We start from the raw sequence: 25,813 nt of genomic DNA on the forward strand, positions 1-25,813 counted from the left end.
TCAGATTAATCATAAATGTAAGAAATCTAAATCAATAACTATCGTTCCAAAAGTTTGAGAATTTTCACCAAAATTTGTAGCAGATAAGAGAAAAGGATATTCTTTTTATCTCATATTTAGGTGACAATTTTCACATTGTGGCAAGATTCACAACCACATGTTCGAAATTATATTGAACATTGTAGAGTAATTAGGGTGGCTAGTAAATTTTTGAAAAATCAAGCCTAATTCCTTCCAACAGGAGACATGTCTAAGTATCATGTTAGATTCAATTGCTCAGAAATGTTTCTACCATAAAAGAAAATAGAGGTAGTGCAGCCGCTAGTGAGGGCTATTCACTTTACATCGGTTACTATCTTGGGGTCTCTCAGTACTTTCATTCCAGTAGTCTCTTGGGCTCAGAGCCACTCCTAGGACCTTCAGTGGGAAATCCTTGCTGTTTGGATTCTCTCGGCCTAAAAGGGCAACCCTGCCTGGTGGTTAGTCAGGGATCGCCTATAAGTATGAGTCCCATGGAAAATTTCAGATCCCCTGGTTATTACTATAGATGCCATTCCTTGGGGGTGGGGGCCACTTAGGAGATCAGATGTTTGAGAGTTCATTGCCTCCTCCAACCAGAGTAAACTAATGGCACTAATCCATGTTAGGACTGTGCGGCAGGTGTGGCCAAGGGATCAGGGTCGCAGCCTGTTCCACTGTTACTGCTCAGTCCAGCATGCATGGGGTTAATTCCCTTGCAGCCGATAGGTGTGGTTGGTCTTCTGACTGACAGTGGTGCTAACCTATGAGCACCTGGTGTGGGCACCTGAGCTTGGTGTTTAGACCCTGGGGGATCCCCGATGCAGATTTATTCACCAGATGGTTGAACAGGAAAGTGAGGAAGTTCTATTCTCTAAAGCTAGGGGAGTCCCCATGTGGGGTTGATACACTCTCCCATAGATGGGATTTTAGACTTGCCTATTCTTTCCCTCCATTCTTCCAGAGTGATCCTACTTGTCCCCTTTGGTCAACAAGAGCCTGGTTCACCTGGTTAGAAATCCTGTCCACTTCGGACCACTGGATTCCTTTGGTCAAACCAAACCTTCTCTGTCAAGGTCCCATTCTCCACCTGGAGTCCAGCCACTTACATAGGACAACCTGGAATTTGAGAGGAGATTGTTAGCTTCAAGGGCTTTTCTCAGAGTCTGATGGCTACCTTTCTTCTTAATAGTAGGAACCAAATACCACCAGGATTTTTGGATCTAGAAAGGGCTACAGACGTGTCGTTCTACCAGCACTTTAACAGAACAGATTTCAACCCTAATTGATTTTCTCAGTATTAAACTCACTAATGATCTCTTGGTTGACAGGTTCATCAAGGTTTCCTTCAGAAGTCGACCTATAACTATCTTTTGGGCTCACCCCTGGGATTTCAATTAAGTCCTGTCTCTTTTGGTAGAAAAGTTTTGTGTCCCAATGTAGTTCTCCTATTTTACTCTCTTTGAGGTGCTGTCGTGGATGAAGGGGAAAATGATGAGCACTTACCAGTCATCTGATTTTCCACAACTCCTGGTAGCGCCATCCTTTATTCCTCGCTTCTCTTGATGGTGTTTTTTTTTACACAGGATGTAGCAGGGGAAAAAAATGGAATTTTGACCTAAATAAATTGCGCTACAAGTTAACTGGAGTCTTTCTCTTCTCCTTTGCTGCAACCAGGGGGTGCAGAAGCTTCCTGTCCTGGGGTCTGTTCCTGTCTCTCTGAAGTGCTGTTGCAGGTTTTGGAACGTAAGTAATCATCATTTATTGTCCCCATTAGCATCTGAATGAGGATGAGCGAATCGGTTTGGATAGAATTGGATTGAATTCTACCCAAGTTTTCCAAAACTTTTGGGGTTTGTCCCTTGTGAAACACTATTATACTCTGGACTTTCCTCAGACCCAAGAGTTTAATGAGGGGAGGTCCAGGGCCTTAGAGTAGAAATAACCAGTATACTCACCTTGCTTCCAGTGTCCGCCTCCAGCCTCTGGCTCACATACTACATCCAATGTGACCACATGAGTCTCAGTCACAGACCTGCCTAGTGAAATTGTGCCGATGATTTGAGTGTTTGGCCGAACCATAGATTTTTTGTGTTCTCCACCCACAAATTACTATTATACAGTTTGGTCCTCAGGGAGACCCATGGGAGGTACAGAAAAGTAATAAACACTGATGCTTGCCTTCCCTCACCATTCCTGGGCTCCTTCACAGTTCCCCAGTACTCCATCGTTGGATTCCTCTGTTGCCTTACGTACTCCTTGGTCATCCAGGCACCCAGAAGAAGACCACAATGGAGTACCAGTTGCTGCGAGCGAGTCCAGGAAAGGTGATGGAACTTATAGTAAAAGCATTTTTTGGATCAGACTGAAAGAAACTTGCAATTATTTAATAAAGAAGTCTAGCAAGGTATGAGTGCTCTAATCTGCTCTAATCACCATATAACCGTATCACCATATTGAAATCCAAATTAATAAAGTTGTTTTATAAGCTAGCTTAGAGAGACACACATACACGTACAGCTATGGTGTATATAGTGGGTTCTGCTTTAATGGAGGGAAAGGGGTAGTTTTAATACAGTACATTGCATAAACAAAGAACAGGTTGGACTAGTATAATTAGCATAATATGATTGGTGGCAAAGTTGTAAAATAGTTCTGACACATGATTATTGGATAAGAAACTGGAGAGAAGTCACATCCCACCAAGGCTGAGAGGGGGCTGCAGGCATGGAACCACATGGTCCTGGAATCCAGAATGGAGGTTATACAAGTTGACATCCTCCACAAAGGTTTACCAACCTCTTACTGTAGCCAATGGGCACAATAACGTGCACGCAAAATCAGCTTGACAAGCATGCCTGGCATCAGAAACTGGCTTGTTATTACTCGAGCTAAAACTAGATGTAAATATTGTAGCAATGGGAAATAAAAGCAGAAAAATCCATTCATCCAGTCATCTGCCGAAAAATTTTCGATTACAATATATGGTATGGAAAAAAACATTTTACATTGCCTTGTTCAGTATCATCACTAGATGTTGCTGTCACTCCAATGTGGTGTAATCCCATGTATGGTGTATGGTGACCCTGATATTCATGCTAATTGTGTCAAAATCAGTGACATTCTCCTACCCGGTCATATATTAACCAATCCAATGTACGGGGAGAGAACAAATTTATAAATTCTACCACATTCTATACGATTAGTTGTATATTTATGTAAGATTTTGATGTATTGATCAGCTGATTAGGATAGGAATAGGACCCGACACCGGAAGGGAGCACACCAGGGTCTAAAGGCAACAGAAGGACCATGAGATAGATACAAACTATGACTAGGGTTGAGCGATCGGAATGCCGAACACAATCTTTTTAGGTGGGTTCGAGATCGGTGATTATTTCCCCACAATGTTTTGCTACTGGCCAAGCATTGTGGGAAAAGCTAAGAATGTTAGCCTTCACACTCAGTACACACACTGCTCATTCTGAGCGGAGTGTATACTCAGTGTGAAGGCTCCGCTGCAGTTCCATAGGAATAAATGGAAGCAGCCGGCACACAGCCTTAACCCCCTGAGCACCGGATGCGTCCATTCATTCTAATGGGAGACTAGCTAACATCTCTATTAGCTACTTGCCTGCAGAGATGGCTGGTCCGATGCCCGGTCTTCTCGGTCTTCTTCGCCTCACTGCCCCCGCCTCCCAGGTTAGTGTTAAAGAGCTAGGAAGAAGGCGGGGCTTGTGGCTTAGGAGAGTGTGGGCGGGTACAGGGCGGGGAGATGTGACGTCTCCCCTCCTAGTACCCACCCACACTCTCCTAACCCGCCCACACTCTCCTAACCTGGGAGGCGGGGGCGAAGAAGAATGAGAACACCGGGCACCGGACCAGCCATCTCTGCAGGTAAGTGGACTCCAGGGGGGACTAAGTAGCCAGAGGATTAAAAAAAAAATTCTCTGGCTACTTAGTGATCACAAAGAAATCACTACACAGCGTGGATTCTAACAATTAAAGTGCTCAATTGTTAGATTCCATGCTGTATAGTGAATAGGATTGGTTTTAAAATCCAATCTCCCATTAATAGAGATGAGCGAACAGTGTTCTATCGAACACATGTTCGATCGGATATCAGGGTGTTCGCCATGTTCGAATCGAATCGAACACCACGTGGTAAAGTGCGCCATTACTCGATTCCCCTCCCACCTTCCCTGGCGCCTTTTTTGCACCAATAACAGCGCAGGGGAGGTGGGACAGGAACTACGACACTGGGGGCATTGAAAAAAATTGGAAAAAGTCATTGGCTGCCGAAATCAGGTGACCTCCATTTTAGACGAATAGTGGATTTCAAATCCGGGTCATATGAGAATGTGAACTTTGTGACTATGAGACAGGGATAGCTGTACAGGCAGGGATAGCTAGGGATAACCTTTATTTAGGGGGGAATGTTATTAAAAATAACTTTTTGGGGCTCTATCGGGTGTGTAATTGTGATTTTTGTGAGATAAACTTTTTCCCATAGGGATGCATTGGCCAGCGCTGATTGGCCGAATTCCGTACTCTGGCCAATCAGTGCTGGCCAATGCATTCTATTAGCTTGATGAAGCAGAGTGTGCACAAGGGTTCAAGCGCACCCTCGGCTCTGATGTAGCAGAGCCGAGGCTGCACAAGGGTTCAAGCGCACCCTCGGCTCTGATGTAGGAGAGCCGAGGGTGCACTTGAACCCTTGTGCACCCTCAGCTCTGCTACATCAGAGCCGAGGGTGCGCTTGAACCCTTGTGCACACTCTGCTTCATCAAGCTAATAGAATGCATTGGCCAGCGCTGATTGGCCAATGTATTCTATTAGCCTGATGAAGTAGAGCTGAATGTGTGTGCTAAGCACACACATTCAGCTCTACTTCATCGGGCTAATAGAATGCATTGGCCAGCGCTGATTGGCCAGAGTACGGAACTCGACCAATCAGCGCTGGCTCTGCTGGAGGAGGCGGAGTCTAAGATCGCTCCACACCAGTCTCCATTCAGGTCCGACCTTAGACTCCGCCTCCTCCGGCAGAGCCAGCGCTGATTGGCCGAAGGCTGGCCAATGCATTCCTATGCGAATGCAGACTTAGCAGTGCTGAGTCAGTTTTGCTCAACTACACATCTGATGCACACTCGGCACTGCTACATCAGATGTAGCAATCTGATGTAGCAGAGCCGAGGGTGCACTAGAACCCCTGTGCAAACTCAGTTCACGCTAATAGAATGCATTGGCCAGCGCTGATTGGCCAATGCATTCTATTAGCCCGATGAAGTAGAGCTGAATGTGTGTGCTAAGCACACACATTCAGCACTGCTTCATCAAGCCAATACAATGCATTAGCCAGTGCTGATTGGCCAGAGTACGGAATTCGGCCAATCAGCGCTGGCTCTGCTGGAGGAGGCGGAGTCTAAGGTCGGACCTGAATGGAGACTGGTGTGGAGCGATCTTAGACTCCGCCTCCTCCAGCAGAGCCAGCGCTGATTGGTCGAGTTCCGTACTCTGGCCAATCAGCGCTGGCCAATGCATTCTATTAGCCCGATGAAGTAGAGCTGAATGTGTGTGCTTAGCACACACATTCAGCTCTACTTCATCAGGCTAATAGAATACATTGGCCAATCAGCGCTGGCCAATGCATTCTATTAGCTTGATGAAGCAGAGTGTGCACAAGGGTTCAAGCGCACCCTCGGCTCTGATGTAGCAGAGCCGAGGCTGCACAAGGGTTCAAGTGCACCCTCGGCTCTCCTACATCAGAGCCGAGGGTGCGCTTGAACCCTTGTGCAGCCTCGGCTCTGCTACATCAGAGCCGAGGGTGCGCTTGAACCCTTGTGCACACTCTGCTTCATCAAGCTAATAGAATGCATTGGCCAGCACTGATTGGCCAGAGTACGGAATTCGGCCAATCAGCGCTGGCCAATGCATTCTATTAGCCCGATGAAGTAGAGCTGAATGTGTGTGCTAAGCACACACATTCAGCACTGCTTCATCACGCCAATACAATGCATTAGCCAGTGCTGATTGGCCAGAGTACGGAATTCGGCCAATCAGCGCTGGCTCTGCTGGAGGAGGCGGAGTCTAAGATCGCTCCACACCAGTCTCCATTCAGGTCCGACCTTAGACTCCGCCTCCTCCAGCAGAGCCAGCGCTGATTGGCCGAATTCCGTACTCTGGCCAATCAGCACTGGCTAATGCATTGTATTGGCTTGATGAAGCAGTGCTGAATGTGTGTGCTTAGCACACACATTCAGCTCTACTTCATCGGGCTAATAGAATGCATTGGCCAATCAGCGCTGGCCAATGCATTCTATTAGCGTGAACTGAGTTTGCACAGGGGTTCTAGTGCACCCTCGGCTCTGCTACATCAGATTGCTACATCTGATGTAGCAGTGCCGAGTGTGCATCAGATGTGTAGTTGAGCAAAACTGACTCAGCACTGCTAAGTCTGCATTCGCATAGGAATGCATTGGCCAGCCTTCGGCCAATCAGCGCTGGCTCTGCCGGAGGAGGCGGAGTCTAAGGTCGGACCTGAATGGAGACTGGTGTGGAGCTATCTTAGACTCCGCCTCCTCCAGCAGAGCCAGCGCTGATTGGCCGAATTCCGTACTCTGGCCAATCAGCACTGGCTAATGCATTGTATTGGCTTGATGAAGCAGTGCTGAATGTGTGTGCTTAGCACACACATTCAGCTCTACTTCATCGGGCTAATAGAATGCATTGGCCAATCAGCGCTGGCCAATGCATTCTATTAGCGTGAACTGAGTTTGCACAGGGGTTCTAGTGCACCCTCGGCTCTGCTACATCAGATTGCTACATCTGATGTAGCAGTGCCGAGTGTGCATCAGATGTGTAGTTGAGCAAAACTGACTCAGCACTGCTAAGTCTGCATTCGCATAGGAATGCATTGGCCAGCCTTCGGCCAATCAGCGCTGGCTCTGCCGGAGGAGGCGGAGTCTAAGGTCGGACCTGAATGGAGACTGGTGTGGAGCTATCTTAGACTCCGCCTCCTCCAGCAGAGCCAGCGCTGATTGGTCGAGTTCCGTACTCTGGCCAATCAGCACTGGCCAATGCATTTCTATGGGGAAAAGTTAGCTTGCGAAAATCGCAAACTGACAGGGATTTCCATGAAATAAAGTGACTTTTATGCCCCCAGACATGCTTCCCCTGCTGTCCCAGTGTCATTCCAGGGTGTTGGTATCATTTCCTGGGGTGTCATAGTGGACTTGGTGACCCTCCAGACACGAATTTGGGTTTCCCCCTTAACGAGTTTATGTTCCCCATAGACTATAATGGGGTTCGAAACCCATTCGAACACTCGAACAGTGAGCGGCTGTTCGAATCGAATTTCGAACCTCGAACATTTTAGTGTTCGCTCATCTCTACCCATTAATAAAAAAATCCCATTGACTTTACATTGGGATTGGAATTGGGATCGAGATCGGGTTCGAATGAAAAATGATCGGAAATCGGATTTCAAAATCGATCCTGAAAAGTCAAGATCGGCTCAACCCCAACTATGACGTCATGTTCATGTCCAAATCCTGCAGATCCGTTCAAATTTAAAGCAAATTTTTATAGATTAATTTGTTTAATTTTTTTTTAGAAATTTGGAAAGAAAGTAGCTGGAAACATCTCAGCCACAAAAGCCTTCATACGTCTAAGTTATAACTTTAAATGTCTTAAAAGTGTAAAGATAAATTTACTTGACGTTTCAATTTTGAAAGGTAAAAATATCCAATTAGATTAAACAATAAATTATAGAAAGAAAATAATGATAATAAAAGATGCAATGAGGGAAATAGAATATTGCAAAATTATGAATCCCTGGTGAAAAATACATGAAAACTCCTGAGATTAATTACGATCCCGATACGTTTGGGACATGCAATTCACCGATCTGTTATTATTTTTTTTAAGTGGAGAATTTTGGTTAGATATCAGATCAGAGAACAGGTTACATATAAAGTGACCACTGACTGTCTATAGATACAAAGTTATGTTCAATCCATAACTAATACAGCTGTATATAGGCTATACATGAACTTCTAATCTATAAGGTATACTCACCACTCGGGGGTTACCTTCTACTAGTTTATACATTTCTCCACTGTCTCTAATGTCATGTCCATCTACCCGACCTCTCATAACCTTCCTTTTGTCAATGCCATAGAGTGATCCTACCTCCCTATAACAACTGCCTTTCCTCCAGATCTTCTCCCGTCCTTCACGTCCTCTCTAGAATTCACCGCCTCGGACCCTTACACTTGTTCCTAACATTCACAGTTTTATGAAAATCAGTTTAAAGGGATTCTACTAGAGATGAGCAAACAGTGTTCTATCGAACACATGTTCGATCAGATATCACGCTGTTCGCGGTGTTCGATTCGAATCAAACACCGCATGGTAAAGTGAGTGAAAACTCGATTCCCCTCCCACCTTCACTGGCGCTTTTTTTGCTCCAATAATAGCGCAGGGGAGGTGGGACAGGGACTACGACAACAGGGACCTTGAAAAAAAATAGGAAAATGTCATTGGCTGCCGAAAACATGTGACCTCTGATTCATAAGAACAGCGCCGCCGAGGACAAATATAGTGTTGTTTGCACAATTTGCCTCTCAAATTTGAGTAGGGGCTCTGAGACGAGCAACCTGTCCACCACTGCAATGCGCCGTCATTTGGAATCCAAGCACTGGAGTCAGTGGCTGAGAGCAACCGCAGGACAAACGTCGCCCGCCGTTGACGCCACTGCCTCTCCCACTGCTCACAGTGCTGGCGATGCACTCCAGAGGACGAGCCAGGACACCCCATCATCTGTCTCCGACACTTTGTTGACTTCTCCCTCATCCTCCCCTGTTCCTGTCTTATCTCCTTCTCCTGCACCATCAAAGGCACCATCAGGCACTTCTTTACACCAACCCACCATCTCTCAGACATTTGAGCGCCGACAGAAATACACCGCTAACCACCCAAGCCTTGAACGCCAACATCGCTAAACTTCAGGCCGTGTTGATGCTGATCAGCTTGGGGGACAGACAGCACACACTGCCTCCGAGGTGAGGGATGCCCTCCTCGATGAGACGGCAATATGGTTTGAGCCGCTGCACCTGGGCCCAGGCATGGTCGTTTGTGATAACCGCCGGAACCTGGTAGCGGCTCTGGAGCTTGCCGGACTCCAACATGTTGCATGCCTGGCCCACGTCTTTAACTTAGCGGTGCAATGTCTTTTAAAGAGCTAACCAAATGTGTCGGAGCTACTGGTGAAAGTGCGGCGCATGTGCGCCCACTTTCGCAAGTCGACAGTAGCCGCTGCTAGCTTAAAATCTCTCCAGCAACGCCTGCATGTGCCACAACACCGGCTTTTGTGCGACGTCCCCACACGCTGGAAATCAACTTATGACATGTTGAGTAGAGTGGTTGAGCAGCAGAGACCTTTGATGGAATACCAGCTACAAAACCCTAGGGTGCCACAAAGTCAGCTGCCTCAGTTTCTCAGCCATGAGTGGCCATGGATGGGAGACCTTTGTGACATACTAAGGGGAGTCCACAAAGAGGGTGAGCTCTGAAGATGCGATGGTGAGCCTTACAATCCCGCTCTTGTGTGTTCTGAGAGAATCCCTCATTGACATCAGGGATAACTCAGATCACACAGAGGAGTCAGGGATAGCAGCAGATCCGTCACAGCTGGAGAGTAGGTCCACACATCTGTCCGCTTCACCGCGTTTAATGGAGGAAGAGGAGGAGGAGGATGAAGACCTGTCCGATGATGTGATGGTGATACAGCAGGCTTCCGGGCAACTTCGAATCGAACCATTGTTGCAGCACGGATGGGTAGACATGGAGGATGAGAGGAAATGGAGATTGAACTTTCCAGTGGGGCCAGAGGAGTCATGCCAACTAACACTGTGGCAGACATGGCTGAGGTTGGGGTGCTTTACAACTGACAAGCGTATTGTCAAAATCATGGAGGACAACCAGTACTGGATCTTTGCTATCCTTGACCCCCAGTATAAAAACAACATCTCCTCTTTTATTCCGGTAGAGGGGAGGGCCAATCGCATCAATGCTTGCCACAAGCATTTGGTGCAGAATATGATGGAGATGTTTCCAGCATGTGACGTTGGCGGCAGGGAGGGCAGTTCCTCCAGTAGGCGACCAAGTGCTCACCGGTCCACACAAACAAGGGGCACACTGTTTAAGGTCAGGGACACCTTGATGGCACCCCCTCGCCAAAGTACCGCCACTGAGGGTCCTAGTGTCACCAGGCATGAGAAGTATAGGCACATGTTGCAGGAGTACCTTTCCGACCACAGCCCTGTCCTCTCCGACCCCTCTGCGCCCTACACGTATTGGGTGTCGAAGTTGGACCTGTGGCTTGAACTTGCCCTATATGCCTTGGAGGTTCTGTCCTGTCCTGCCGCCAGTGTCCTATCTGAGAGGGTCTTCGGTGCAGCCAGTGGCATCATCACTGACAAGCGCACCCGTCTGTCAGCTGAGAGTGCCAACCGGCTCACTTTGATAAAAATGAACCACCACTGGATAGAACCTTCATTTTCGTGCCCACCTGTGTAAAGCACCCCAACATGAAAGTCCATGTCTGTGCTCAACCTCTCCAATTCCTCCTCCGCATCCTCATACTCATCCACCATAAGCGTTGCACAATTCTGCTCCTACTAGGCTCCCATCACCCTGATTTCCCTAAACTCTGCTGGTTAGAGGCTCCCTCCACCCTGATTTCCCACAACTCTGCTGGTTAGAGGTTCCCTCCACCCTGATTTCCCACAACTCTGCTGGTTAGAGGCTCCCTCCACCCTGATTTCCCACAACTCCGCTGGTTAGAGGCTCCCTCCACCATGAATTTCCCACAACTCTGCTGGTTAGAGGATCCCTCCACCATGAATTTCCCACAACTCTGCTGGTTAGAGGCTCCCTCCACCATGAATTTCCCACAACTCTGCTAGTTAGAGGCTCCCTCCACCCTGATTTCCCACAACTCTGCTGGTTAGAGGCTCCCTCCACCATGAATTTCCCACAACTCTGCTGGTTAGAGGTTCCCTCCACCATGAATTTCCCAAAACTCTGCTGGTTAGAGGCTCCCTCCACCATGAATTTCCCAAAACTCTGCTGGTTTGAGGCTCCCTCCACCATGAATTTCCCAAAACTCTTCTGGTTAGAGGCTCCCTCCACCATGAATTTCCCAAAACTCTGCTAGTTAGAGGCTCCCTCCACCATGAATTTCCCAAAACTCTTCTGGTTAGAGGCTCCCTCCACCATGAATTTCCCACAACTCTGCTGGTTAGAGGCTCCCTCCACCATGAATTTCCCAAAACTCTGCTGGTTAGAGGCTCACTCCACCATGAATTTCCCACAACTCTGCTGGTTAGAGGCTCCCTCCACCATGAATTTCCCACAACTCTGCTGGTTAGAGGTTCCTTTCACCATGAATTTCCCACAACTCAGCTGGTTAGAGGTTCCTTTCACCATGAATTTCCCACAACTCTGCTGGTTAGAGACTCAATCCACCCTGACTTTCAAAAACAATGCTGGTGCCAACTCCAACTCACTACAAGGGCCAAATACACTGCTGGTTCAAGGCTCTCCTCACTGCAAGTACCCAGTACAATGCTGGTGACAGGTTCTCCTCACTCCAAGGGCCAAATACACATGTTTCAAGGTGTTTTTCCACTGTCTGAGAGGTGGTATTGAGTGTGTAAAATGTGTAGTTGTTAGGCTGTGATGTTGGAGTAATAGAGGGACTTGGGTGTGTTAGATGCCCCCCAGACATGCTTCCCCTTCAAATAGTTGACCAGTGAGCGGCTGTTCGAATCGGATTTTGAACCTCAAACATTTTAGCTCATCTCTAGATTCTACCATTAAAATCACATTTTTTTGTAGATCACACGTAGGTATAGCCTTAAGAAAGGCTATTCTTCTCCTACCTTTAGATGTCTTCTCCGTGCTGCCGTTTGGTAGAAATTCCGTTTTTTGTCTTTATGCAAATGATTTCTCTTGCAGCACTGGGGGCAGTCCTCAGCGCTCAAACAGCACTGGGGGTGTCCTCAATGCTGCAAGAAAACTCTCCAGTGCTGCCTCCATCTTCTTCAGGAATGGCCTCTCTGCGTGTCTTCTTCCAGAACTGGCTTCAAACTTCTAGGCCTCGGGCAGAGCCGAATGCCCATGCCCACAGGCCTTACTGTGTAAGCGGCCATTTTTCTTGTGGCCTGTGGGCATATGTAGTCAGCTCTGCCTGAAGCCCGAGGCCTAGAAGTTTAAACCCAGCTCCCGAAGAAGACATGCAGAGAGTCCGTTCCTGAAGAAGATGTAAGCGGTGCTGGAGAGTTCTCTTGCAGCATTGAGGACGCCCCCAATGCTGTTTGAGAGCTGAGGACTGCCCCCAGTGCTGCTAGAGAACTCATTTGCATAAAGACAAAAAACGAGATTTCTAGCGAACAGCGGGGCGGAGAAGACAGGGGGGGCTCTACTTGTATAAGCGTTGTATAAGGTTCTGTAGACATCTGTGTGGAATCAGCAGATAACGGAGTAAAAGGAGGCGCTCTTTCACGCTGCAGTAGGATCTTGGGCCTCTGCACGGTTCTTTATACCTGGCACTAACATCGACGTGTAAGGCTGAGTTCATACCTGAGTTAGTTGGTCAATTTTGGCCCTATCACTGGTCAAAAGAGTTCTATTGAGAGGCTTTTTTGGAGGCTGATTTTGAGGCGGACTCAGCGTCAAAATCAGTGCCAAAAACTCCATGTATACCTAATTCGGATAGAATGGAATCTTTTTGGTAAATCCAATCGAATTTTTGAAAACTTTGCTCATCTCTAATTGTAACCAATCTAATAAATGCATTTTATTCACCCACTAAAATATTAAAAAATATAATTTTTATTTAGTTTAAATGGTTCTTTAATAGAATCAACACCATTATAACAACTAGACATAACACTAGTCAGTGACGTCAATGAGGTATCCAGAGAGCCACTGTCAGGTCAAAGACACCATATGAAAAGTTCTACTAAGTTCGTTCCATCCCTCTATAGACGTGATGTCCATATTTGACCAAGACCATGAAGGAAGGTTTTGTAGGTTCACTTTTCTATGCGTGATAGAAAAGTTTTCTTCACCTCTTTGTTCTTCAGACTGTAGATGAGCGGATTCAACATTGGAATGATAATAACATAAAACACAGAGATATATTTTTCTTGGTCCGTTGAGTACTGAGAAGACGGTCCAAAATACATAACCATGGCCGTACAATAGAACATAACCACCACTATGATGTGCGAGGTGCAGGTGGAAAATGCCTTGGATCTTTCCACCGATTGAATCTTCAACACCGAGGAGATGATGCAAATGTAGGTTATAATGATGAACAAAAATGGGAGGAGAAGAGTGAAAAAACTTATAGAAAATATTACAAGCTCGTTGAGATAGATATTTTCACATGAGAGTTTTATGGTAGCTATGATCTCGCACATGAAATGGTTGATCCTGTTCGGATTACAGGCCTTCATGGGCATCAGAAGTGAAGGGACCACAGAGATACAAAAGCTCACGATCCACACCAAAGCAGCCAGTCGGCAACACATGGTCCATCTCATCAACATGGGGTAGTGAAGAGGGTGGCAGATGGCAATGTATCGATCATAAGCCATAAGGGCAAGCAATAAACACTCGGTATCACCGAGAAAAATACTGATGTAGATTTGGATGCCACAACCACCAAGAGAGATGATTCTCTCGGTGGAGAAGAGGTCTACCAAAAGTTTAGGGACCGCTGTTGAAGAGTAAAAAAGGTCAATGAAGGACAAATTGCAAAGGAAGAAGTACATCGGGATGTGTAGTTGGGGGCTGATCAGGATGAGCAAAATCATAAAAAGGTTTCCGAATACAGTCACAAAGTAGATGATGAAAAAGAACAAAAACAGAACAATATTTATTCGGAGGTCATTGGAAAAACCTAAGAGAACAACTTCAGTGGCAAGAGTCTTGTTGTAGGCTTCCATCCCTTCACGATGAGAATATGGTGACGTGAAGATAAGACGTAACAGAAAGAAGTCTTCCAAGAACTATTGAAGACAATTCTGATCAGAAAAAGTGGGGAAAAAAACTAACAAAATGGTGAAAAACAACAAAATGGATGCAAATGATTCCAAACATCATGAGGATGTCACCAAAACTAGGACTTTTTGGAGTAACCCTATTTATAAGGTCACCAAGAGCTGAAGTTGAATCTGTACCAAGTCAAGTCAAGTTTTCCACAAGTATTGAAATTGAAACCTTCTTTAATGTCAAACACACCATGATAAGACTAAGCAATATGGAGGAGACAATTCTGCTTGGAGTCCGAGACGACAGAAGAGCAACATGAGCAAGATGATGGACAGAAGAACAGGTGAAAAAAACAACAAGAGGATGACAAACAACAAAATGAATGTAGACAATTCCAGAAGTTACGAGCATGTCACCTGAAGACTGGGCTTTCTGGGGGAACCCTATTTATATGGTCACCAAGAGCTAAAATTGAATAGGTAACAAGTCAAGTCAAAGTTTTGACCCTATTGAAACTAAAACCTTGTTTTATTTTGGAGGTAGCATGACAAGACTAAATTCTATTGAGAAGACAGTCATGTAGACAATTCCAGGAGTCTTGGATACCTTCTGGAGCCACTATTCGTAAGGGTTGAAACTGAATGAGTTTTATCTATCAAAATAATCAAGTCAAACCTTGACAAATCCTTGGCAAACTCAAATCAAAATGTCCTCAAATATCTTGAAGGAAACTTTACTTTAGCAAAATCATAAAAAGTCCAAGATCAGTGGAAAAGACAATTATGCTTGGAAGAGATGAAAAGGAAGAAACAAGTTGATGAAGGACAAGATGGAGATGACTCACATTGATCTACTCAAGCATGGTTGACCAAATCAAGTCACATTTCCAGAAAAATCAAGGGAAATTTATTTGTGAATCATGAGTAGACCAGGCAAACTGGAAAAGAAAGAAGAGAAGATATAAGAGAAGAAAGATGAACAACAGAATGGATGGAGACAATCCCAAACATATTCCTAAGGAACCTGAAAACCAAAACACTACAACCTTAACTATTCAGGAGAAATGTAAAAAAAAAAAAAATATTCATATGGTCACCAAGAGCTGAAATCTGAAATCTATTTATTGAATTTTCCAAAATATTGAGATATCTCCAATGGCATGAGGCCAAGCAATAACAAGGAACACATAACTAAAATGTTTCAATGAGTCAGAACCAAACCAAGTGGCTGAAGAACATTAAAATTACACCGAGGGCATTGGCGCAGGAGCAGCTCGTGCCCACACATTGGGGATCCTTTATATATTGTTGAACGTGAGCTTCAAAAAATCTCTTATGGTTAACAAAACACAGGAGATTTTCTTTCTCGTACAAATGAGCTCCAGAGGAACCGCAGCACACATGGGATGTTATAAAAAAATGTATCTAAGAGTAAAAAATAATCTATGGTATAAACACAAATTTAGAGTCAACCTGTTACATGATATGGTTATAGTTTATTAAGGTCAAATTTATTCGTAGAAATGTAGCTAAAACTGGACAATGAATAAATCCAAATCTCACAATTTCAACTTACAAAAAAAAAGTGTAAGAAAATACAATATAGAAAGTGTAGCACTAAAGTTATCCCATGACAGGCCAATTTCCTCCCTTTCTATGCAAAACTGCTCCAGAAAGAGGTCAATGTCTTTCCGATACCACAGCCTATATTAGTAGTTACACTGTAAGTCTACAAATCCCCCACATCTTCCTTTTTATATACTTTGTGCTTCATTGTCTTCCCATTTTCAAGATCTTACACTTAATATCGATAAATTCAAGAAGTAGGGTTGAGCGATCAGGATCGGGAAAGATCAGATCCCAATCGACGATGGAGCAAATTTCACAATCATGATCGGGATTGCGATCGACTGGAAAATTATCAAAAATCGGATTTTGAAATCTCAACATCGGTTCAACCCTATTGTATGTGTAATATAGAATTAAGGTTGAGCGATCGGGATTGGGAAAGATCAGATCCCGATTGAACAAATTTCACGATTGCGATCGGCTGGAAAATGATGGGAATTTGGATTTTAAAATCGATCCTGAAATCTCAAGATTGGCTCAACCCTATAAAGAAGTCTTTTTCATATCCAGACATAATACTTCTCAAAACCAAAAATTTGTTACAATGTGTCCGGTCTGAGTAATCCTCTATGACCTACACACATCATCAGCACACATTTATCCCGTCTAGTTAGTTTGTTATAATGTATCAGTTCTAGGGTTGAGCCGATCTTGACTTTTCAGGATCGATTTTGAAATCCAATTTCCGATCATTTTTCATTCGAACCCGATCTCGATCCCAATTCCGGTCCCAAAGTAAGTCAATGGGATTTTTTTTACTAATCGGAGATCAGATTTTAAAAACAATCCTATTCACTATACAGCATGGAATCTAACAATTGAACACTTTAATTGTTAGAATCCACGCTGTGTAGTGATTTTTTTTTAATCACTAAGTAGCCAGAGGATTTTTTTTTTTAATCCTCTGGCTACTTAGTACTCCCTGGTTTCCACTTACCTGCAGAGATGGCTGGTCCGGTGCCTGGTGTTCTCGTTCTTCTTCGCTTTGCTGCCCCCTGCCTCCCAGGTTAGGAGAGTGTGGGCGGGTTAGGAGATGTGGGCGCCCTGTACCCGCCCACATCTCCTAAGCCACAAGCCCCGCCTTCTTCCTAGCTCTTAAAACACTAACCTGGTAGGCGGGGTTACCTGATGTGGCCTGGTAATGGGTCCCAGTAGTGACCACAGGGCACATCACAACAACAGAGGGCAAAAGAGAAGGCCACCAAATGTCATTAAGATTGCCCAGGAGTAGTAAGGAAAGGTGAGTATAACTGTTTGTTATTTTGCTGAACCTTCTTTGGGCTTCCACTTATTATATTACGAGGTCTGAAGAGACACCCTAGAGTATATAGGTGTTTTGTGGATGATGAATCCAAAAATTTTGGGGTTTGGATTGAGCCCGAAACTTGTGAAAAATTCAGGCCAAATCTGAATCAATCCAGTTTGCTCATCTCCATCTAACATCTAACCCTAGTACGTTCTAGATTTTGGGCTGCAGCCATGGGTGTAGCATGAGGGCTCAGAGAAGCTAATAGACGTCACCGCGACAATGGCAGCTACCATAGAGAACCATGCCATGTGAACAGATGATGTGAAAAGTCGTCATAGTGGTCAATGAAATAGTCACTGCTTGTCTGGGAAATCCTTAGTACTACATAGGAACTTACCTCAATCGTAATATATAACCGGCCCATGATGGTCCTTGGTCCTTGGTGTTACATTTCCAAACTCTGCTTGTGGATTGTATTTTCCTGGCTAGGTCTGATAATATCAGGGGCTGTAGAGAGAAATCTCATTAGACTCAGTATTCAGGAGAGTCATTCATCTCATGTCCTAATACCAGACTGGAGGTTTCACATACATACATACATGGTAAATGGTGGACAATCCAATAATCCTGCGCTGCACACATTCCTTCATGTACATGTGCATTACATCTCATGGGGCTTCAATGGTGGAATATTTGATTTTGAGGAATAGTTTGGTTAGGTAAATGTCTTCTGAGCCAAAGCTGGTATAGATAAAGATGAGAAGAGATTGTAGACAGAAGATTCCTGAATATAAGACTGGACAGTTCATGTGGATCCATGAGGAACGATCATATTCTCCAGTCACATCAATTTACCTCATATGGATCAATGGGGGGAGGATCTCATACCCTCTCATCCCTTGGTATGTCAGACCTGGCCCATTCCTGGATCTCCTCATACCTCACCGACCGCACATTCAGCGTCTCCCACTCGCACACCACCTCCTCACCTCGCCCTCTCTCTGTAGGTGTCCCCCAAGGCTCCGTCCTAGGACCCCTCCTGTTCTCCATCTACACCCTCGGCCTGGGCCAACTCATAGAATCTCATAGTTTTCAATACCATTGCTATGCTGATGACACCCAAATATATCTTTCTGGACTAGACATTATGTCTCTGTTGGCCAAAGTTTTAAAGTGTCTAGTAGCCGTAGCCTCCTTTTTCTCCTTCCAATTTCTCAAACTCTACATGGAGAAAACAGAGTTCATTATCTTTGCCCCCACCGCTTTCGGCCCCTCCACCTGAACACCTATCAGAGCTAATGGAACCACAATTACCCCTGTCCCAGGGGTCCGCTGCCTTGGGATAACCCTTTGACTCTGACCTATCCTTAAATTGCACATATAAACCCTCAGCACCTCCTGCCGCCTCCAACTCAAGAACATCCATCGAATTCTCTCCTTCCTCACTTCTGAAACCAAAAAGATGCTAGTCAATGCCCTCATAATCTCCCGCTTAGATTACTGCAACACCCTTCTCCGTGTTACACTGTTGTGGCTCAAATGTGTGGATAAAACTTCAAATTTTATTAGAAATATTTAAAAACACATACAGTATATACAAAAATTTGTGATATCACACACAGGTGAAGAAATAACTCCGTAATAGTATCTTATATACCCAGTTTTAAAGAATCAGCAGTTCCTAAACTGATCTGGGCATTAGGGAGTTAAACAGAATGACACAGTTACCCACAAGATGTATTGATTGTGGGAGTTGTAAAGATAAGGACACTCTGCTAAAATAATCCCAGGCAGTATTGGCCGGATAGTGCTGGAGCTACAGATGTAATACTACGTTGACCAGAATATACACCCCCTACTGATGTATAGGAGGGAAGCAGCTGGATACAACACAAATGTTGGTAAATACTAGCAACAAAAGATTAAACACTGTGATATTTTATAGTGTTAAAGTGCTCCTGCCTAACTTTTTGACCTATAAAAATTTATTGGGGCACCAGGATATGACGCGGAGCTCTCAAACAGTTTATGTAAGGGTTCTGGTAGAAGAGAAATTCCTCTTAGCTGCTGGTGAACCCTGGGTGGAGGGGCACGACAAGACAGTGAGCCCTAAACTGAACCCCTCCCGGTTCCCACCTACTTGCCTGAACTGTCCAAGGCAACAGAAAACAACTTTTTGGCAAAACCCTAGATAGCCTAGATATAGGTGATGACACAGATCGCAGACAAGACAAACAACAAAAGGAAGGTCAGCAAGTCAAGGGGTCGGTAACAGGCAAGCAATGCAGTACAGAAACAAGATCCAAGAGAATAGTCAAAGGTAAAACCAGAGGTCAGGGATATGAATACAGGTAACAGATCATCAAGAGTAATAGCCAGCATGCACAAGGCAATAGTAAGCACTGCCTATGCCTATCTGCACCATTGTCCATCCTCTCGCAGGTCTGACCGGGGAAAGTGCTCAACTTGAACTGCCATGGCAGTAGGGGAGGGGTGGCAGGGGCCGTGTCAGCTCCATCAGCTCCAGCCTTAGTCCTAAAGTCTCTGATGTGCAGCTCAACAGCAGCTAGACACAGAGCAGAACTTGAACCATGTAATGCCAAAATGAGCAGTTGGCTAGCAGACTATAGTCAAGAAGGGATTCTGTGGTAGAGGCTGCGGCACATGGTTATAATATGGGGGGCAGTGATAGTGAATGGGAACGATGGGAAGGTTGTGTGCACACATGATGGGAACAAAGCTCCATGGAAATCTGGACCTGAAGAAAGAGACATGTAAATGCTGCCACATGTATGGATGGGATGTAAGGGATGGCTCTCACACCAGGGCCCAGAAGTCTGTAATTACCCCCCTGCCCATATTTATACATCAGTTTGTCTGGTAGATGTTCTGCTTTTACTGTCATGGATGGACGGCCATAGCTTCAGTAATGATTGTTGGAAGTTCAGGGCGATGTTCATTAATATTCTCTTCATTAATGTTGGTGGAAGAATGAAGGACATTAAAGGGTTTATGTGCTGTACAATAGACCCCCAGTAATGTCAGGATACAATGTAGCAAATTGTAGATCCCCAGATCCTTATTATTGTATCTCCTGAAGAAATAATGAGCCTCTGGAGGTCAATAGAGATCTACATATAACGTCCTGTGAAATCTGTGCCGTGGACTGACGGACCAGACATGTGAGCAGTATATGTGTGAGTACTGTATGTTTGTATATGAGCAGTATATATGTGAGTACTGTATGTGTATATGAGCAGTATATGTGTGAGTACTGTATGTGTATATGAGCAGTATATGTGTGAGTACTGTATGTGTATATGAGCAGTGTATGTGTGAGTACTGTATGTGTGTATATGAGCAGTGTATGTGTGAGTACTGTATGTTTGTATATGAGCAGTATATGTGTGAGTACTGTATGTGTATATGAGCAGTATATGTGTGAGTACTGTATGTTTGTATATGAGCAGTATATGTGTGAGTACTGTATGTGTATATGAGCAGTATATGTGTGAGTACTGTATGTTTGTATATGAGCAGTATATGTGTGAGTACTGTATGTGTGTATAGGAGCAGTATATGTGTGAGTACTGTATGTGTATATGAGCAGTATATGTGTGAGTACTGTAGGTGTGTATATGAGCAGTATATGTGTGAGTACTGTATGTGTATATGAGCAGTATATGTGTGAGTACTGTATGTTTGTATATGAGCAGTATATGTGTGAGTACTGTATGTGTGTATAGGAGCAGTATATGTGTGAGTACTGTATGTGTATATGAGCAGTATATGTGTGAGTACTGTAGGTGTGTATATGAGCAGTATATGTGTGAGTACTGTATGTGAGCAGGGGTGTGTAAGTGTATATGAGTAGGGGTCTGTAAGTGTATGTGTCTATGTATTGGACTGAAGGATCAGACTGGCTGAAGAATTCTACAAGATGGGACAGGCTCAGTTCAGGCATCAACTCTATGAGTTCTACAATTCTCTCTGGTTTGCTGGATGTCTACTTCTGGACCAAATCCTGACATCTGACAATCCAGTCTCACCAATCAGTGCTTTGGTTCTATCACATAGACTGTAAGCTCTTGTGAGCAGGACCATCGCTCCTATTGTGTGACATGTATATTTATTTGTCACATTGTAATGTCTCATATTGTCTGCTCTTATGTCCTCTGATTTGTAACACACTGCAGAACATGTTGGTGCTATAGAAATATATTATTATAAATAAAGTTATTATTATTATTATTATTATTATTATTATTATTATTATTATTATCATCTCAATTTTTGTAATTTTTGTATTTGTCCTCCACTTTGCTAGAGTTGTCCACAGGTTCTCAATGGTATTAAGAGCTTGACAATGTCCTGGCCATGAACCCCAAATTTCATTGTTTTGTACCTCGAGCCTTCTTACTAGTAGTTCTCCCTTTTGCCTTGTGACATGGTGTCCACCAGGCTGGATAAAACATTGTCCACCACCAAATTGTTACTGGATGGTTGGGAGAAGTTACTCTTGGAGGATCTTTAGATCCTATTCTGGATTCTTGACCCTGTATGGAGTTGCTTTTCTCCTGAATGAACAACCCCACACATGAATGGTCCAAGGACACCTTACTATTGGTATGACAGTCACACAGATTTGTGGTAGAACTTACTCTCATCTTTTCTTTTCCAGACAATCGTTTCTCTAGGAGCTCTTTCTCTCCAAGAAGAACATCAAGACCAGACTGACAATCTGCATGAAGAACGGGGATTGGACTGCAGAGGACTGGGGTAAATTCACTTCCTCTAATGAAGAATCCTTCAGACTGCTCGAGACATCTGGAAAAATGAAGAATAAATAAGCTCTATGTGACATGCCAACAGTAAAGGATCCTGAGACCATTCATGTGTGGGGTGGATTTTCATCCAAGAGAGTGGACTCATTCACAATTTTGTCTAAGAACATAAAAAATAATACAGATTACTATCTTCCTCCAAGAGAAACTTCTCTCAACCATCCAGGAGACACTTCGGGATAAACAATGTGTTTCCGATCTGATGGAGTTCAATGTCACTTAGCAAAAGTGAAGCCCCATTAGGAACCTGTAGTCAATTCTCAAAAAGCAGGTGGACAAACAAACAGATAGAAATTTGGATGAACTCCAAGTACTGAGAATGGGTCGTCATCAGTCAGGACTTGTCCCAGAAGTTGATTTCCAACCTACCAGGGTGAATAGAAGAAATCTCAAAAAATAAGGGTCCACACTGGAGATATTGAGTCTTTGCAGATATTTGATGTATTTGTCAGTAGAATTGTAAAAGCTTCTGAAATGCTTAGACTTGTATTCCAATAACCACAGAAATCTCGTATAACATTCATGTCAATCTCAAAACTTTTGACCACAACTTTAATATTCCAGAGACAAAGAAGAAGGAACTTACTGAGATACATTCTGGATTCTTACACAGGAGATGACAGGACTTAGTGCAGTGATATTTGTAAGAGATTTCTTATAACATAAATCCTTTGTTCCCCGGAATCTGTAGTTGGGTTTCCACTTACTATGTGTTATTTATAATATTGGTGTCTTCTTATGTGGTGGATGAAGGTTTGGGCTCCTCAGGTGCGGCTACCCCTGTACCCCTGTACCCTTGTAACCCTGTTAAGGAGTTTGGTTTTGAAAAGGTTACATTTCAGGTCATTGAAAATGTAGAGAAGATGCCTGACATACAGTGTATACAGTGGGCGCAGAGGCCTAACTATACATAGGAGAACCTCACATTTGTTTGGTTTATTTCAGGTCAAACTTGTTCGGCAAGAACTGGAAATGTTATTATTATTAACGTCCAGGGTCTCCTCAGAATCCAGATTGTGAATGGAGGTCCGGGGAGGGTGAGTAAAATAGCAAACACTTATACTCACCTTGCCTCACCTCTCCCTGTCCCTTTGAAGTGGCTGTTGGCCCCCAAAGTTTTCAGATCTATAGGGTGATGTTTCTGTCGAAACTGACCTATTTCAAGCCAGATCTGTGCCCAATAAATGGAGCAGATGTGACACGATATGTTGAAAGCCAAAAGAATACAAAGAAGTTGCTATAGAAAAGTAATAACCATTGGCATAGCAAAACATGGGAGGGATGCCCCAACAACAAGTTCAGAAAATGAAAAGTTCATTATTTGGCCCCCTGTATACTTAAGGATCTTGCACACACTGTAGTCCCCCCATAATATGACTTGGGCAGATGGGTGAACCAAAATGGAGTCAACTGGCTGCAGCTTCTGCCCCTTGATTTCCAAAAGTGTCTACAACCAGATCTGCATTGATCAGCCGATTGACGTTGTGTCTCCCATATTAGAAGTTTCCTGTGACAAGACAATCCTTCACAGCAGCGGAGATTCTTTTTGATGTTATGGACTATTATTTGGGACTAAACCACATAGTCATCCAACCTAACGTAAAAACTTTCACATTCGTAGATTGAAGCTTTTTGGACAATGGACCTTCCAATTAACAGGACACTTGCCACTGAGGTCATCCTCCTTGGATTTTCAAATAATTTTAAGATAAACCTTGCACTTTTCTTTTTCTTTTTGCTCATCTATTTAGTAACAATGGTGGGAAACAGCTTTATGGTGTGTGTGATCATCACCAGTTCCCATTTACACACCCCTATGTACTTTTTTTTTTGCAATTTGTCTTTGATCAATATTTTGTATTCCTCGAGAACAGTTCCAAACCTCCTGGTGGACCTCTTGTCTTCTAGTCAAAGAATCACATTGTTTGCTTGTGACATTCAATTCCATCTTGGGCTTTTCTTGGGTGGTACAGAATGTCTACTACTTGCTGTCATGGCGTATGATCGATATGTCGCTATATGCAGACCCCTCAACTATCTCATTATCATGAGGTGGAGCATATGTTACGAGCTCCTTGCCTTCGTGTGGGTGTCTAGTTTTTTGACCACAGTGGTTCCATCTTTACTCATGCCAGTAACGATTTGTAACCCAAACCAGATCAATCACTTTGTATGTGAAGTTCTCCCTGTAGTAAAGTTGTCCTGCCATAGCACTCACCAGAATGATATTGTAACATTTTTTCTCACTTTTATAGTCATCCTCTTTCCATTTTTGTTTATTTTATTATCATATTTTTTTATTATATCCTCTATTCTAAAGATTCATTCTGCCGCAAGGTCTAAAGCCTTCTCTACGTGTAGCTCCCATCTCACAGTGGTGGCCTTGCTTTACGGGACGGCGCTGGTCACCTACTTTGAACCTTCGTCCAGTTACACATCCAACCAAGAAAAATATGTTTCTGTTTTTAATACTATTATGCTTCCCATGATAAATCCTATTATTTATAGTCTTAAAAACAAAGAGGTCACCAAAATTTTTGTAAGGAGAAAAGAGAGATTTCGAGAATTAGACCGGCATGTCTAGACCTTCACCGATGGTTATTGTAGAAGACTTTGTCATGAGGAGTTCGAAATTGACATATTGAGTATTCTACAATGTTGTGTCCAAAAATTCACTGCATTGCCAATCACTTTTAGTGAATTTCATGTTCTTGCTTACCAAATTTGTTGACCAGGAAAATTTGTATAAACCAAATTAGATTTTGACTCTTCCCATGGTTTCTCTAGTTGTGTTGGGATTCAGGAGAACACCCCGGTGTTCCTCCATAGAGTGAACGTCTCTACCTCTGATCGATGTTGGCGCTGCAGTCTCTCTGAGGGATCTCTTGCCCACATAAGAGTCACATGCCTCAAAATTAGTCCTTTATGGAGGCAATTGAGAGAGATATTAAGTCAATTTGCCATGTTGAATTGAAGCTACAGCCTGAAACCATCCTGCTTTGTGGGTCCTTACCCAACTTTTCTCTGAGACGGTCGAGTCTTATCACCTGGTTAATCCTAGTGGCCAAGCTACTGATCCACGTTCAGTGGCACGAGAATAACCCCCTTTCATCCCCTAGTGGAAGGAAAAGGTTAATCAACTTTCCAAGTTTGAGGAGCTCCACATTTGTCTACCTGGAAATCTTGGTAACAATGCATTCTCCCCCTAGTTATTGTTTGGATTCCATAGGCCTATTGTCTCCAACCTACCCCCTTTGGTACCCCACATTCACTCGCTTGATCATGCCCGTATGGACTTATCTGGGTTTAGCCTTCCCTCCATTCCCTCTTCTGTTGTCTGTTAACGTCATGTTTATGTAACTGGTCGACGTGGTCATTTGTTTCTTGACAGTGCCCATATGTATCTTTGCCATGACACTTTGTCACTTTTGTATGTACTTTTATTTTAAAAAATTTTTATAATTAATAAAAATTGAAAAAAAAAAATAGATTTTGACTCCATTCTGAATCTTATTGAAGAGCCATGTTGCATATACAGCTCAGTTAGCAGGCAGAGGATCAAGGCTGAAAGAGTAAACTAACCGAGGAGATGCTGGATGAGAGTCACGAGAAACCAAGACGGGATGAGTATGTAACAGTGTGCCAGAAACCGAGTGGATGGTGGGTTCGGTTAATGGAAGCAGTAGGGGTTGCCGTATATGTCACCCAAGGAGAAGAGAGATTCCCACTGGAACAACCAGATGACTGGAGACTTGGTAGTCATGAGCTTCTGAAGTTTGATGGCTCTAGTGTCTGCTCAGGCTCAGACTGGTCCACAGGTGATTTGTCAAGTGGGCCCCTGAGCCAGATGGGCCCCTATCTCACCCTGGTATGGCCCAGTACACTCATTGTTCTCCATACAGATACTCTTCATGCAACTTCTCAATCAAACTATGTGTCATTATAATATACTGTGTAGGTTATTTAAGATACTACCAAGTTTATTTTGATATATTGTGCACTGACACCCT

At 43.9% G+C, this 25,813-nt stretch overlaps 1 protein-coding gene across 1 annotated transcript; it reads right to left on the bottom strand.

The window, feature by feature from the left end:
- Positions 1-13,118: 13,118 nt before the first annotated feature.
- LOC142198618 (olfactory receptor 2B6-like) lies at positions 13,119-25,087 on the bottom strand. The gene is made up of 3 exons (XM_075269648.1): positions 25,053-25,087; positions 21,621-21,786; positions 13,119-14,099 (listed from the first exon to the last, which is right to left on the bottom strand). The coding sequence occupies exons 1-3, from the start codon at positions 25,085-25,087 to the stop codon at positions 13,119-13,121; spliced, it is 1,182 nt and encodes a 393-aa protein (XP_075125749.1).
- Between the last annotated feature and the right edge of the window lie 726 nt (positions 25,088-25,813).

The sequence above is a fragment of the Leptodactylus fuscus genome, chromosome 3 (genome assembly GCF_031893055.1).
Source record: "Leptodactylus fuscus isolate aLepFus1 chromosome 3, aLepFus1.hap2, whole genome shotgun sequence".
Lineage (NCBI taxonomy): Eukaryota > Metazoa > Chordata > Amphibia > Anura > Leptodactylidae > Leptodactylus > Leptodactylus fuscus.